The sequence below is a fragment of the Juglans regia genome, chromosome 8, assembly GCF_001411555.2.
Source record: "Juglans regia cultivar Chandler chromosome 8, Walnut 2.0, whole genome shotgun sequence".
Lineage (NCBI taxonomy): Eukaryota > Viridiplantae > Streptophyta > Magnoliopsida > Fagales > Juglandaceae > Juglans > Juglans regia.
In genome coordinates, this window is record NC_049908.1 from 29,789,597 (window position 1) to 29,805,851 (window position 16,255).

The 16,255-nt window shown below is 36.0% G+C and overlaps 3 protein-coding genes across 4 annotated transcripts in view; 1 reads left to right on the top strand and 2 right to left on the bottom strand.

The window, feature by feature from the left end:
• Positions 1-16,255, bottom strand: part of LOC109004516 (probable disease resistance protein At4g27220) — a 963,953-nt gene that overhangs the window by 347,003 nt on the left and 600,695 nt on the right. The window lies entirely within an intron of this gene.
• On the top strand, positions 39-654 carry LOC109004477 (uncharacterized N-acetyltransferase p20-like). The gene has a single exon (XM_018983032.2). The coding sequence runs from the start codon at positions 112-114 to the stop codon at positions 652-654; it is 543 nt and encodes a 180-aa protein (XP_018838577.1). The 5' UTR covers positions 39-111.
• LOC109004474 (serine/threonine-protein kinase EDR1-like) lies at positions 1,202-14,871 on the bottom strand. The gene is made up of 13 exons (XM_018983021.2): positions 14,217-14,871; positions 10,490-10,912; positions 8,231-8,334; positions 6,001-7,130; positions 5,528-5,568; positions 5,224-5,292; positions 4,243-4,343; positions 4,004-4,082; positions 3,829-3,927; positions 2,713-2,781; positions 2,529-2,578; positions 1,718-1,894; positions 1,202-1,617 (listed from the first exon to the last, which is right to left on the bottom strand). Exons 1-13 carry the CDS (start codon positions 14,646-14,648, stop codon positions 1,482-1,484), a joined length of 2,910 nt encoding a protein of 969 aa, XP_018838566.1. The 5' UTR covers positions 14,649-14,871; the 3' UTR covers positions 1,202-1,481.

Genomic DNA, 16,255 nt, shown 5'->3' on the forward strand with positions numbered 1-16,255 from the left:
CGTAAAATTCTATCACTGATCTCTTCCATACCCAATAACCCAACCCAGTATTACTTTGCTAGCATGTTGTGTGACACCATTTCCACCGCTATATATTGATGTATTGGTGTCATGGAGGTTGATTCATCGAGGATTTCTCTCCGTCCGTTCAAGCTAACCGACGTGGATGATTTTATGTTATGGGCAGGCGATGATCAAGTGACAAGAAACCTAACATGGAAGACTTTTACCTCTAAGGAAGAGGCTTTGACTTTCATCAAGGACGTTTGCATACCCCACCCTTGGCGTCGATCCATATGTATCGATGACCGTTCGATTGGTTTCATCTCCGTTTTCCCATGGTCCGGCGATGACAGGTGTAAGGCTGATATAGGGTATGGAATTGCCACGAAGTATTGGGGCCAAGGGATAACTACCAGGGTAGTGAAGATCGCTCTCTCACAATTGTTCAAAGATTTCCCTGATCTGGTAAGGTTGCAAGCTTTTGTATATGTGGAAAATAAAGCCTCCCAGAGGGTATTAGAGAAAGCTGGGTTCCAAAGGGAAGGGCTACTAAGGAAGTATACCTTTGTTAAGGGGAGACTTGTAGATCTACTTCTCTATAGTGTTTTATCAACTGACTCCCTCCCTACAGATCCTCAGGGCTCAGCTTGAGAATTATAATAAATTCTATATATAGATAAGGGAATGGTAAGAAAAATGGTACATGCAAGAGATCTATGGTGGCTAGTAAAGACGTGGTTTAAGCCTTTAAGGGAGGTTGACATGATGCCTGGGGGTCAGGAGACTCAAAACGGGAATGGTTCTTGATATATCTCGAGAAGCGGCCCAACTGGCGAGGTTGCGTGCATCAAAGTTGGCACTTTTTGTGCATATTTTGAGACGATCACCATATGCAGCCGCTGAGACTGGCTTGTTTTATCTCGTGGTTAATAAACTCTTTATATCTACTAGTATGATGTTCTTATTGCTTATTTTATCTTGTAGTCAAAATGTATTTACAAGCATGTTTATTGACAATATCATTGATGTGGATCAAGCCTTCCACATCAATTAATGTAAAACAAGTATTGGTGTTAAGCCTTATTTTAAAACTACATGATTTTAACTCTTGTTCATGTCACTAGCAATCACTTCATTTCAATTGAGGGCAACAAGATTTTTTTCATCCCCCAATTAATGATTTTAACAAAACAAATCGTATCAAATGCAGTAATTTTACTTCATAATGCAACTTCCTTTTTCTCTCGCGTAAGGTATGAACATATGAACATACAATGCAAACTATAAACCAACTGTACAAAAGGTGCTTCTGCAGTAATTAGGCTGCAACAGCAATACATATATCATTTTTACACAAACCCTATCCCTAACCCCACAATCCTTTCTAGTATTTTTTTTTTTTAATTTCTTTCCGACTATTTTTGCTCTTTTGGAAGATCTACAAAGAAACAGTTTCACACTTAGAAATGCGAGACACTTCAAGGTGTAGAATTCGCTGGGATCTCTTGTGATATAGCAGAATCTGGCTGGTCCATATGCGATGGGATAACAAGCCGCTGCAGAGCCTTGAGAGCCACTGTGAGCTGTAAAAATGAGGGGCGCAAATTTGGATCTCTGGGAATTAACATGCAAAGAAAACGACCAATCAAACTCAATTTAGTAAAGGACTGATGATTGAAAATGTATGTAACAATTCGGAATTCTTTAAACTTACGTCTGCCAACATTCCCAAATTATCCTCGCAACCACGGGATCCACTTCCTTGGGAATGTCGAGCCGACGATTCTGAAAACCTACTGCACCCACCACTTGCATTGGGTTCATCCCACTCCAAGGTAATCTTAGAGTAGCAAGCTCCCATAGAATAATTCCAAAGCTATAAACATCACACCTGGATATCCAACAACAGATATAATAAGGTGATCTAACACGTTTAGCAAGATTGTAGACAGAAGTAAAATTGAGTTACTGCAATGCATTGTCTGAAGGAGCTATTGATTTTCTCATTTCCAGGCTGCATTCTTTAAACCAAAGCCCAGACGGACAGGTTTTACAGGGGATGTCACAACCACAAGAAGATTTGACACTAGCATATTTTTAATATGGCATTTTAGGCATCTTCCAAGATCAAGTAAACAAGAAAAACACAACGTTTTTTATGTTGCCCACAGATACTCTCCCAACCTCCCGCCCTTGTATTTGATGAGTTACAAAACTGTGGAGTTCTGGTCATCATATCTTTTATGCCATAAAGCTAGGACTAAGACAAATCCAGTAAGGTATCAGAACCCACATCCAGCCAAGATTAAAACAGTTAGCCAAAACAGGCACATCTCACACTGAAGTTCCCCTCAAGTGCTAACTAGATGCACAAAGCTGGTAAACCATAAGACAGCTGGAGCATGCGGTCTCTACGAAAGATTAATGGATCAAGAGCTAGCTAACTTGTATAATAACATAAACGAATATACAAAGTAAAGCTGAAGATACCACATAGAACTATACTGATAGCAATAACAACTCACTTCTCATTTGAGTTTTCATTCCGGAGAACTTCAGGTGCCATCCACTCAGGCTAACAGACAGATAAAGACACAACATTATTCGATATAAAACAAGAAAGGGTGTTAGGTTAAGCTAATGAAAATTGTGTCATCTGAAAAAAAAAAAACTGAACAGAAGTATTGAATAATAATCTCACACACTCACCGTTCCTGCAGTTGATTTGGACGACAAGAAGGTGTGATGCTTCAAACGAGACAGCCCAAAATCACATACCTGCGTGTAAGTACTGTGGTCTTCAGACATACCTTAAATACCACCAAATTTTGAGTAATAATTATAAAGAATGTAACTGTAATGTAAGTGTGATCATGTCTCAGTTGGGGAAAAATGGAAAAGGTATCTAGTAATTGTTTCATTCTTCCAGTTTTGGCAAGCAGAGTTTTTGCATGCCTAGGAGCAGGATGCGATGCCTGGTTGAAACAAGATTTCCATTTATATGTTCTTAAGACCCTAACTTTACATTTCCAATTAATGATTAAGAAAAGAAGAAGACTTCATAACTCTAATGCTTTTCCCAACATCCAAGCAGCCCTAAAATCCTTAGTAAGGGGACGTCTTTGCCTTCTTTTTCTTTTACCTAGGAATGAGGATACTTAAAGGAAACAAGATTTGTTTTCAGGTCTGCTGAGGAAAGAAAGTAATTCACTAGAGTTTGTCTCTTGACGGCATTGCTATGCAAACCCATGCCATGCTATGTACAGGTAAAAAAATTAGAACACTTTTACATCTCCAGCAAGTAGATCATGGTTCACTAAGGTCAAAATAGAGACACTCACTCCGACCCTCTTGCACAAGCTCCCTGATCCAAAATCAACAGGCTTAGATTTATATATTGATAGCTAACCTCTAGATAGTTCAAGCTCAAGCAAGTTCAACTGAGTGAACAAAGAACATAGTATGAAGCCTGTTTACATTTAGCACTCAGTTCCCACAAATACCAGAGACCTTTTGTCAGTTGGCCACTGGGGAGTCTGAAGTTAATATGTCCTGTGTACCAGCCTGTTTAGATGATACTTAATATCACAGTACATTAGCAACATAACTTGGCTGGGTCAAAGTTGGCAGTAAAAAAATGTATGACGTAAAGAAATGAACATACAGTATATGACTTAAAAGTAGCAACTAAATACAATGAAGCTAGATTCAGCTTAGGAAAAAAAATACCACAAACAACCAATAAATCGTCATAATTAGCTCAAAACTTTGAGTGATATGCGAAACTCATAAAGAAACTCGATCGCTACTAATCAATATGCTAACCTTCACATTCCAGTTCTTATCAACCAAAAGATTTGGTGACTTCAAATCCCGGTGAACGATTGTAGGTCTGCTGGTATGCAAGCAATTCATGCCGCTTGCCTGCAAGATGACAAGAGCTTTAAAAATGTGGATGGATTCAAATTCTGTTTAAAGAGAACACGGTAAATAATGTTACCACATCAAGGGCCATTTTTATTCTGCGCTTCTCATCAATTTGAGAATGAGGACGATGAATAATGCGATATAAGCTTCCCCTGAAATATAAAATTTAGGTAACGCAATTTCTGACGTGAGGGTCGGACATATAAACAATACACGCATTTACAAATTGATCAACACAAGTAAAATTGATGGGACTCACTATATGAATTATCTTGCAAAAAATAAACTCATTATATGGCACAGAATTTATACCTTGGAAGAAACTCAGTAATTATAGAGAGGTTTGGAGGACGAGTTACAGCACCCACGAAAAGAACAACATTTGGATGCCGCAGTGTACGCATTATCCGTACCTTATATCACAGGAGAGATTAAAAAAATGCAGGTCAATGGTTTTGGATTGGTTAGTTCTTTTCCGATTAAAAAAAACAGATTTTGGATTGGTTAGAAGTAAAACCTATAAATCCAAAGGATGGATGCTATATTTTAACTTCTGTAAGCATGTCAAGAGGGATGATCACATACCATTTTTTGCATGCCAAAAAAAAGCTGACAAATAATTAAGTAAACAAAACGAGCGAAAATGCAACTTGACCCCATAATTTTAATATGCCATTCCATTCTATCACCAAAAAGTCCACTCTTTAAATTTTTTGTTCTGTAGTCTTGCAGAATTTGTGATGGGGTGATGTTTTTTTTTTTTTTTCTTTTTATAAATAATGCAAAGTTTTATTGAAGGCACAATAACACAACCCAAGTACACAGGAAGTATACAAAAGGATACACCCAATTCGTGTGAAGGGGGTTTTAAGAATGGAACACAAATTGGATTTATCTCAATGAATACTGAATTGAGAGTGCTATCACATTCTGCTCCTAAATGACACTGCTGTTACGACAAGCTCAGACACCAGACACGAACAACTTAATACCACCACCACTACCAATAATGTTTATTTTCTAGTGTTTTTATTTTTATTTATTTATTTATTTTGGTTGGTGATCTGGATATTCTATTTTTTCTGGATGTGATCTGCACAACATTATTTTACCATCTCAGGCAATTGACTATTTATACGCCCGGTAACATTTCTTCTTCCTATTTCGCAGGGTATGGTCCAGATATGAAGTGTCTAAATGCAAGGCTCTAATTTTAATTTCTTTTATACTTTTTCTCCTTCAATCAAAAGAGCAGTGACACATGGGTATTTAGAGAACTAGTTCTTGGCTTACTTCACTTTTGAACTCAGCCAAAGCAGCACCTGAGAAGTCCTGGTCTAAGAACTTCTTCACAGCAACCTCCTGTAGTTCAAAATATACCAGACCAAAATTGCATTATCAGTTCTCCATTGCAGTTTGCAAAAAGCTTCAATGCTAAAGGTAAAACATTAAAGAACTAATAATACTTTAAGACATAGGGAGTAGAAGATAAAAGGAAAACAACTTTTAATTCTTCCAATTTAAACCAAAAGAGAATTAGGAAATGTGACAATGCTTAGCAACAGTATGTACAACAGAAAGGAATTGCAGAACTCACCGTGCCCTTCAAATCAGCACGATAAACCTCTCCATATGAACCTGTACACACGAAAAACGAACAAAAAAAAAATACACATCAATCTACAAAACAAAAGGATATTGCTATGCAAGGATTTATATAAACAAGCCCTTCCTCCCAATAGTTACTTTATAAAGTGTAATAATAGTATAGAGCTATTGTAGGAAGATGCACCTTTCAACTCATCAAAGGGATTTGGGCCTTTTAAAGAAAATTATTATTCTAATACATAGTTAATACACAATTATTACTTATAAAAAAGTTAATACACAATTATAGCATTGCCAATGGTCTTTAGACCAAATGACATTTCCTACAACAAAATAATGAATTGGGGGTGCGGTTTGGTTTTTGAGTGTGTGTGAACCAAAAAAGGAGTTAAAATCAACCTATATGCACTACCAAAATCACCATATATAATAAAGACATTGAACAAGCCATATGTATATTACCTAGTCCAATCCTTTCACCAATATCCAGGTCTTCCCAACGAATTTCACATTCTCCTACATCCACATCATAAAATATTTGATCAACCCTACTTGTGCAGGAATCAACAGATGAGCTAGGACTTTCTGGATCCTTCAATTTCAAATCAGTCCCCATAAATCTATCATGTGTACACTTTCTACGATCAAGGAAACCAATTTCTTTCTCTTCATGCTTTTTAACCACATCCACCCTGTCACTTCGAGATTCCTCCTCATTCTTGGGGTGTTCTTCCTTCAAATCAGCATTCAGGCCCTCAACCAAAGGCAACCTGTTAAACTGACTCGTGGTAGCTTCCAACATTGAACCAGTGACATTGACAGAACTTGCTGCATCACCATTTATACTGGACACATTTGAATTACCAGATGATTTGAAACCATCACCATACATCTTTCCCGATATAGTAGAACCAGAGGAAGCAGTCGATGACAGATTATAGTCATTAGATTGACGATTAATTCTTGGAAAGAGACCCTCCATATAATCATACTCCTTTTTCCTAGGGACTTCATTGCAAGCATATGGATTCTTCCATGGTACAGGAGGTCGACCAGAGACAGAGATATTTCTCGGCGTTGGAAGCTCACCAGCTTTATATCCTGCAGGTTTGTTATGTACAGAAGCTTTGCCGGTCCCATTTATCTGGAATGGATTAAGATCAGCAAAAAGGTTTTTTAAATCTTCAGGACTATTTTGGTTATATGGAACTACATTGAGGTTCATCCTCACACCATTACTGACTGATGAGGAAGGAATATCTGCCTGATTGGTAATCAACCTATTAGATGTACCAGAAGAACCAGCAGATGTATCACCCCTTGTACCTGGGAATAGAGGCATGAACTCTGCATTTTCAGAACTTGACCTTCTTTCCAAATGTGAACTACTTTCTAATGCGCCATTTTGACTGCTGCCTTCACCAAGTCCAGGCTTTGGTTTTAAGTAAGCAACTCCGCTGATATTAGAGGGATGAAGAGATGGGATTTTGTTTATTTGAGAATTGTATGGCTTAAACACAGTTTCCTTCGTACTTAGAATATCAGCTGGTATAAGTGTTCCAGGAGCTCCCATTAGATCAACCAAAAACTCGCTGAAGGCAAAAATATATATTAGATTTGTGTAGAAGGAAAAAATAGGTTAAAATTTATACTGACAAATTAGAAACACAAACATTTTGCACATGCATCTCATGAAGAGATTCTGTATTGCATATACGAGAGAACAAAGCGTGGAACATTCATAAGAAAGGGGGGGGGGGGGAGAGAGAGAGAGAGAGAGAGAGAGAGAGGGAAGCAGAAAGATGAGAGCACAGAGAAAAGCCGTAGATAAGATCAATCTGAAAATTTTGAAGTTGTTTGATAATTATTTCTAAATGAGGGAACTACTTCTAACAATTCACTTTTATGGTATTTTAGAAAAGAGCAGAGAGAGGAGGTTAAGATCAATGAAATTCAGTATCTAACTTGCCACTGATGATTAAGAAAGGAACATAACCTAGTGACCATAAAAAATAGTGAGTAAAGAGATCAATTGCTGGATATTCTTCCGAAGCAAATCCCTCTTTAGAAAAATTTTTCAAAGTTAACGATTTGTTATTCAAGTGGCTTTATGCTTAAGACAACAACTTATTAATGGATAGAGAAGTAATATCTGTAATGACCCTCACACACACACACACACACACACACACCAACACACACTGATCATATACTTCTTCAGTTACAAGAGGAATATCCACAACCACCTATGAATATAGATGGATAAGTTAAGACTAGCTAACTATTAATGCATTTGGATCGGAGTTCACTTTGCAAGGAATTTCCACTTTCAAGGTATAGCGAGTTACTTGAGGGACCACACATAAATGCCACTTTCAAAGTGATTGTTATATGACCCAGACTTGCTTTATCAAGATGGATAATATAGATATTGTCTAGGGTACGGTTACGTGTAAAGATAACATTTGGTGGGTGAAAAAGTAGAAGTTGGGAGGAAAAGTAAAGTTGAGGGAATGTTGACACTTTAATAAAGAGGAACTTATAGAAGTAGAAAAAAATTGGAATAAATTAATAAATACCTTGAACACTAAAGCAAAACTTACATGCACAAACAAACATAAGCTGATTGCCTCAGTTATAAGAACAGGACTAAAAAACTAATGGGCGAACCAAAAAAAAAACAGGAGTCAACCTTTCATCTTCCAACTTTATTATGTTGACAGCATCATCCTCAACGCCTGTGTAATGACTACCTTTTACTAGTCTACAAGGCATCCTCATATTGTCAGCTAATACCTGGCATCAACACAAAAAATAAAAATAAAAATAATACATCTCCTATTGACCCCATAACCAAAATATTAGAGGAACTTCATATAGATCATTAGTGATAATGGTACAATAAGAAAAAAAAAAAAAAAAACTTTACAAAATAAAGAAGAATTAGATGAAATGTTTACTCAAGTCTAGCGCTGAAAAATTTAAGCAAACTTATTTCATTGTGTTGATGGATAGGAAGCACTCAACTAAATAAACTAAGCAGAGACACAACCACATTGATTTTGATGGGGACTCCCCAATTTTGTGTACAAAGGTGAAATTATTTGCAGATCAAATAGACAGCACAGATATACATACTCTACATTTGGTTCTAACTAGGGGAGCCAAAAGCATTATTTCTTTACTTGAGTGTGAATGGTAATTAAAATTAGAGCACCTATCAGTATTTAATTATTCTTTTGATTTTATTATTTTTTTGGAAGAATCCTTAATTACAGTCTTTAAGTTTTTATACAGAATATAGGTGTAAATGGGTGAGGCTTCATCAAGATTGATAATATCCTGCACTATCATACTTCCATCATTGGACATCTATATCCCATAACAGCACGACAAATCCAATTTTTCAGAAGACAGAAAAGTTTTGATAGCATCCTAGAACAACACGAGTGTAACGCCCCAATGGAAGACCCAAACCACATGGCTTATACTCCAAAAAGACTAGTCAATGATACAATTGGAGCCCCATTAAAACCATATAAAGAGCAAGAACTTCTCCTTCCCAAGCAATGTAGGATCTCGTACACCACCTACCATTTTCCTTATCATATGAGGTATTACAATGAGTATTGTGTTTGATGTATAAATAGGGTGCTGACCACCATATGAAGACATGCAGATATGGCTACATATACTTGTGAGTAGACTGAATGGAAAAGATGATGTTTATTTATGTTTATAAGTGCCTGTCTGCCCGTTGAATAACTTACAGAGTTAAATAACAATGAATCTAATTAAACCCTCTTTACAAACTGTAGTGCACTTTTAAACCACAAAATTGTTTAGGAAAGTACATTTTATGCATGGAGACCAACTTAATCACTTTGCATATTCCATATATTGCCTCTACCATAGTTTTATTTGAAAGAACATACTTGTCTCACAATGTAATTTATGCAATACTCACCAACACTGTGAGCATAGCAAAAATTACTTTTTGCCTTTCATCAGGGAAATGATTTTTTGGACATCAAGAAAAATAAGTGAAAATGGGTGAGGGATGTAGTAATTAACTGGCAATAAATTAATTTCAATTGAATTTTAATTTTGAAAATTTTAAGGTTAAATAAAGGTGGAACCTATTTAAGCGTTCAGAGATGTGTCAAAATTGGGTTCACAAAGATGTTCTCAACTAGAAACTGACATGCCAACCGTTTCCAGGAAGAAATATTCTCACATATATATATGCACAGCAAGAGAAAGCGAGAGAGAGAGAATGAAAGTTATCAGCAAAACTTAATTACTTATAAAAAAAAAAAAAAACTTAATGGCATGTTCTCCATGTCAATTCTTTTTGTGCTTTATTTTTTTGAACTGATGACCTAACCCAATCCTACCCACCTCCAAAAATAATACATGCTTTTTGAAAAAAAAAAAAAAAAAACTAAATTTTCAGGTTAGACCAGATACTTCATGAGAAAATCATCTTATAACAGATGAACTCAAAAGAAACAGTTATTTACTTTACTGTAGTACCACACTATGGATCCACACCAAATAATTGAGCTACCCTGCCACAAGGATGTGTTTGGATGTTGAAGTGAGTTGAGTTGAGATGATAAAATATTGTTAGAATATTATTTTTTAATATTATTATTATTTTGGAATTTGAAAAAGTTGAATTGTTTATTATATTTTGTATTGGGATTTGAAAAAGTCGTAATGATGAGTTGAGATGAGTTTGGGATCCAAACTCACCAGCTACTGCTTAAATTGGCAATTTTTAAACTATGGAATGTGCATTCTAAGAGAAAAAAGTACCCGTATAATATTATAAAATTATAAACAAAGCTTGAATTGAAACTTCAGAAATGGAATTGCCACAATAAATCTGATAAAAAATATATTGCCTATAGAGCATAAAGTCAATAATTAAAGACTGATGGCTAACCTTGAAAAGTAAAGCACGATGTCGAGAAAGGCCAGCATTTATGAACCCGATAGGCAACACACTAGTGTGAAGAGATGTCCTCAACTCTGTTCTCCTTTCCATCCAGCGTGCTAGCATAATATTAGCATCCTTCACAGCCCCACCCATGTGTCCAGTGACTAATTCAGCAAGCCTTTGTACCAACACACCAACCTCAGTGACAGGGCAGTCTAAAATAATACATTGTGCAATTTGCAGTAATTCTTCCAGAGCAGGGTCGATTGTTCGATTAACAATTACGACTTCAAATCCAGAACTCCCAATGTTTGTTTCAAGATCTGCGAGAGAGGGAATCTTTCCTTGCTTTGCTGAATCTGTGGAGAGCCCATATACGTCATAAAATCCATCCACCACCTTATCCTCATAGTCAAGCACATTGTATTCCTTGTGAACCAAAGAACCAAAATAAGTCCAGCCAAATAAGAGAAGCATGAATACAATTATTTAAACTAGAGTTTGCAAGCAAGAAAAACATTTTCAAGCATTAACATAAAGCAAACATCTAGGGACACTATAGTTGGATGTTAAGTTTTTGAAACCATGAAAGTCTTCCTTCTTCCGCCTCTGTCTCACTCTGTGTGCTGGTCAGAACCTCGTCATCTCTTGCATACTTGGGAATATGCATTTTGAGTTTTTTAATGAAAATTTCATCTCTTATATATAAAAAAACACCACTATTCTTGCTCACATGCAACTTTTGAATAACCAATAGAAAAAATTAAAGGTCAACTATGCAGTACAATAATCCAACAAAAGTCCAGTTAAAACTAACTAAACCGAGTAAAAAAGAAAAAAACACAAATGTTTACCACTACGGCATTGTTCTCCAGATTTACAAAAATTACCACTTTCTAGAGTGGAATGCTGTCAGAGAAAGAGCTTGGATACGAGTCTGCTCATATGCAAAATAGTTTACCTAAAGTAATGTCCATAGTGCAATGTTATTCCACTTTGTCCCAATCAATACCATATTAATTGTAATGTTCCAGAAAATTATTAAAAGCCAACATATCCCTATATAAATCACAAAAGCCCATTTAACACCATCTAATCATCATAATCACAAAATGTACAACAAGATTAAAAAACCAGCTAGAGTTGCAAATGGATGTTTTAACATTTCCTCGACTTTGACCCCCATGAGCCCAAAGTCCCTGCATAGCAGAGACTAATACAGAATTTATACACTTTTTTTTTATAAGTAATAAGAGATATTATTAATGCAAGTAGATAGGCATAACCTAAGTACACAGGAAGTATACAAAAGGAAACACCTAAATACAAACTAAGAACTAGGGACTAGCAAAGCCTAAAAAAGAAGCATTTAAAATATCTCCATTCAGTACAAGAGTTTTCGCCCAAAAGCAAAAAGTTCAAAAGAAAAACTCTCTAAGTACTTATAAAAAAAAAAACTCTCTAAATTCTCCCAACAAACGTTCTCTGTCATCAAAACAGTGTCCATTCCTTTCTAGCCATAAAAACCACATTAAACATAGAGGAATCATCTTCCAAATATCAGCAATAATGGCTGCCCATATATCCTTTCCAACAAGCCAATAGATCCACCACTCTCTTGGGCATCACCCAAGCTACACCCGACCTGCTGAAAATCTCATCCCAAATAGTCTTTGCCACATCACAATGCAGAAACAAATGATTGACCGACTCCCCATCTTTCTTGCACAAGTAACACCAGTCCAAGCAAATCACAGAATTTATACACTTCCCTCTAACTAGCACTACCAGAAAATCAAATCCCTTTGCAGAAGCAGACAACAGTAGCAATTCATCCAAAAAATTGCCAAATTAAGTAAAATTGTCCGAATGCAAGAATACATTATCATCTCATAACACTTGTGAAAACTTGGGGAAGATTCATGAAAATTAAGTTAGGTTTGTAGAATTGATGTTCCTCATTTCGCATGAACCAAATTCAAGAAAACTTCTAGTTCTTTTAGCATAAATATCCATTGGAAAGGAACTATTTCCCAACTAACAATACCACATAATTTTGGCTTGGAGCAATCAGTAACCAATTCTATTTTAAAGTTGAGAGATTTCATGAGAACTAATTGCAGATAACTGCGTACTACATAGCTTCATGAAGAAATAGGCCAAATAAGCCTATTTACAGAAATTATATCTACTACTTTGCCCAAGCAACACGGCTACCAACTCCTTTTTTTCTCCAAGAATAGGCCTAGCCTAGTATATACAAGAGAAAACCCTGACTAGGAGGGTGCAAGAGAGACAAGGAAATCATGAAGGGCCACGCCATTGAAATCAACAGCATTGGACCAAGTACATAACGTGCTATAAAATAAAGCTATAAGTTCCTCTAGCAATCTCTCCTTGTCCTCAAAAGTCCGAGCATTACGTTCCTGCCAAACTGCTGTAATCATCTTCCAAACTGCTGTAATTTGATGTACACCTCCAATAATTGGCCAGCTAGCCAAAGCTGCCACCACAGTCTTTGGCATAACCCAACCCAACTCTACTCGACCCAGCAACCCATCCCATAAAGCCCGTGCTATCTCGCAGTGTAATAAGAGGTGATCTACCGACAAGCCTTGATACACCGCTACCAACTCAGACCACAAATACTTCAATACAAATCACCATAACCCAAGCTAGCATGTTTTTTACTTCAGAAGCAATTGAAAATTGTATTAAAAAACACAAAAGGCAGAGCCAAATCTCACATGTAGTATATAAGACGAAAAATTAACTAATAATAGGAAAATGGACAATAAAATGGAAACTCGGCCCATTAGAGTCCATTGACTAACCAAAGGAACAAAGTATTAAAAAGAAGTTTTAAGCTCCTCCGGCATCCACTCACGATCCTCAAAATGTCTATCATTCATTTCCCTCCACCACATCACTGCAAACAAATAGGAATCATCTTCCACACTACTACAAAATTATTTTTTTTAATAACTAATAAGAATTTTATTATCACGAATAGGCATAGCTCAAGTACACTGGAAGTATACAAAGAAAATACCTACTACACTCTAGAAAACAGGAAAACTAAAACAGAAACAGATTCAATACATTCTCATCATTCCTTTCAAAATTCTGCAAAATTCTACTACACACTACTGCAAAATTCTGTAGGTTCTCTATGTATGAATCAGATTCTGCCCAAATCTAGCTGCCGATCAAACAAAATTTGACATTGTGCAGTTATCAACATCCCTTCAAATCTTAAAGACACCATGTTAACAACCATAAATTAACCCCATACAGTACAACTCCCTACATGCAACACGCAATCGAGTCTCATTGAATTACCCCTTAATTCACATAATTAATCAAAAAAACTGAGTATGTAAGATTGTGCAGTAAATTGCCTAACATATAGCAACACAAGTAGGCAACTATCCAAGGTCCCTATATCAAGCTCATTTAGTACATTATACAACATGCAATTTCCAATCACATCTCCAAGAACCAAGTTATCTCTAATTCAAAAGTAATTAAGCAAACTTCAAACAGTAGGCAAAAAAGAACGATAAAATGCCTGACTTGCACGCATCCGATAACCAATACATAAATAATCATAATTAGCTACGAAGAACCAAGGAAAAACCCCTAATTAACCATCAGTCACAACTAAATCACTACAAGACCAAAACTTAATCGAATTTGAACTTCAAGATTTTCACTAAAGTCTAAAACTCACCCAATACTGCCTCGACAGCGACTCCGCCGTTACCTCGTCCTTATCCCTCGACAACTCAATCTGATGACCTCCCAAGCTCAGCAGTGTCGCAGCGCGGATCTGATCCTTCTCCGGATCATCGCGGGACTCCGAATTCGACGCGCTGATCGCCAGGGCCAGCTGAACCTGGAACTCCTCCTCCGAAGAGATATAGTCCGGGCGATTACTTGAGGTGGGCGATGGCACTGGACCCGCGGCACTAAAAGCCGGCAACGGCGAAGGTGACTGCGACGAAGGACTCGCGGGAGCTGCAACGGAGCTCTGGCCGTTGACGGAAGCCGCGCGGTGATCGGAGGCGCACGATGCTGAGGAAGAGGTTGAGGTGGGGATTTCGTTGGATCGGTTAGGGTCATGGTTGCTCCCTAAGTGAAGCTTCTTGAAAATGTGCTTCATATCTTTCTAACGCCCACCCCTTCTCGCTCTTGCCCGAGCTCCCTCTCTCTCTCTCTTCACTTTCTCACTGTTCCAACAAATTTCCCTCGTATTCTGTTTTATATCTCTTAATTTTCCATCAGTTTCTCGTAGTTTCTGTCTGACTTCGTGTTTCTTTGGTGGTCAAGAGAGAAGGAACTGTTCGGAGGGGAAACTTAACGCGGTGTTGCGGTGCCATACGCATGTTTCATTTCCATTTTACAATAATGAAGTTTTCGAATAAATTGTTTTTCAGCAGTATTGTTATCAACCTCGCTGACTTTTTTTTTTAAATAGATTTTATTTTATCTATAAAAGAAATTATAACTGTGACCAATCAATACAGAAAAAATTCTAAATACAAACTAAATTATATATCTATTATACACTTTTTTATACATAAATTTTTTTACGACAAATATTGTTTCGTTTGTTTTTAAAAATGAAATGAGATGAGATTAAAGTTGAAAAGTTAAATAAAATATTGTTAGAGTATATTTTTTAATATTATTTTTATTTTGAGATTTGAAAAAGTTGAATTATTTATTTTATTTTGTATTGAAAGTTAAAAAAATTATAATAATTAAATGATATGAGATGAGATAGGATGAAATATTTTTCCAAAACAAAGGATTTATTTTTAGAGATTCTATTAATGATATCATTCTCTGATTTGGGATGAGATTTTCCCCCCGACTTCTATAGACTATGCTTCGATGGCATGGTAAGCATGAAAAGTAATTCACCAAGAATAAAGACACGCTTGGATTACGTGGTGTAACGTTCCACGCCATCAAGAGTCAAAGACTTTCGAACTTTGAGGCATGACTCATAATTTGTGATTTCCCATGGCTAAATGGCCACTAATTTATAACATCCAGTTTTTTATGTTACAATTTTATTATGGAAATATTGATACTTCTTCATGATTAATTTACGTTTAGGTAGTGAAGTATTTTCAGGTATTATGTGAATAATAATGAAAAAATAATAATAAAATATTAAATAATAATAAAAAGTATATGAAAGTAATAATAAAATATTTTTATATTCTCAATACCCAAATTAGGCCTAAATCTAAGTTTTGAAGAAGTTTTTATGTATTCTCTGAATATGGATGACATGATACTGTCATTCTATTACAACATATTTTGTAATTAAAATTGTTTATATAAGTATACATTTTAATTGTATATATTTTAATTGACAGATATGATTAAAGTATCATATATCCGTACTTTGAGAGTATCTAATAACTACTAATAGAATATACAGTTGTATTCTTGATGCTCTAATAGCCCACACCATTCAACTTGCGTCTAATCTTAAACAGGGGCTATCTATCAAGAAAGTTGATTTATCGAAGTTACAAAAACAAAACAAAACACTTAAGTGTTTTACACACTTTACCACAAATGAAATTTATATATTATCAATTTACTATGCTTATTTGGGGTTGTTCTATTCCTTTTTGGAATCTAATTTCATTCCAAGACAGCTCTAGATGTTGCTTAAACAAAATCATTTCTTCAGGTGATGTAAAATTTACCCAACAGCCAAGAAAAAAGCAAAGATGATCCAACTCATTC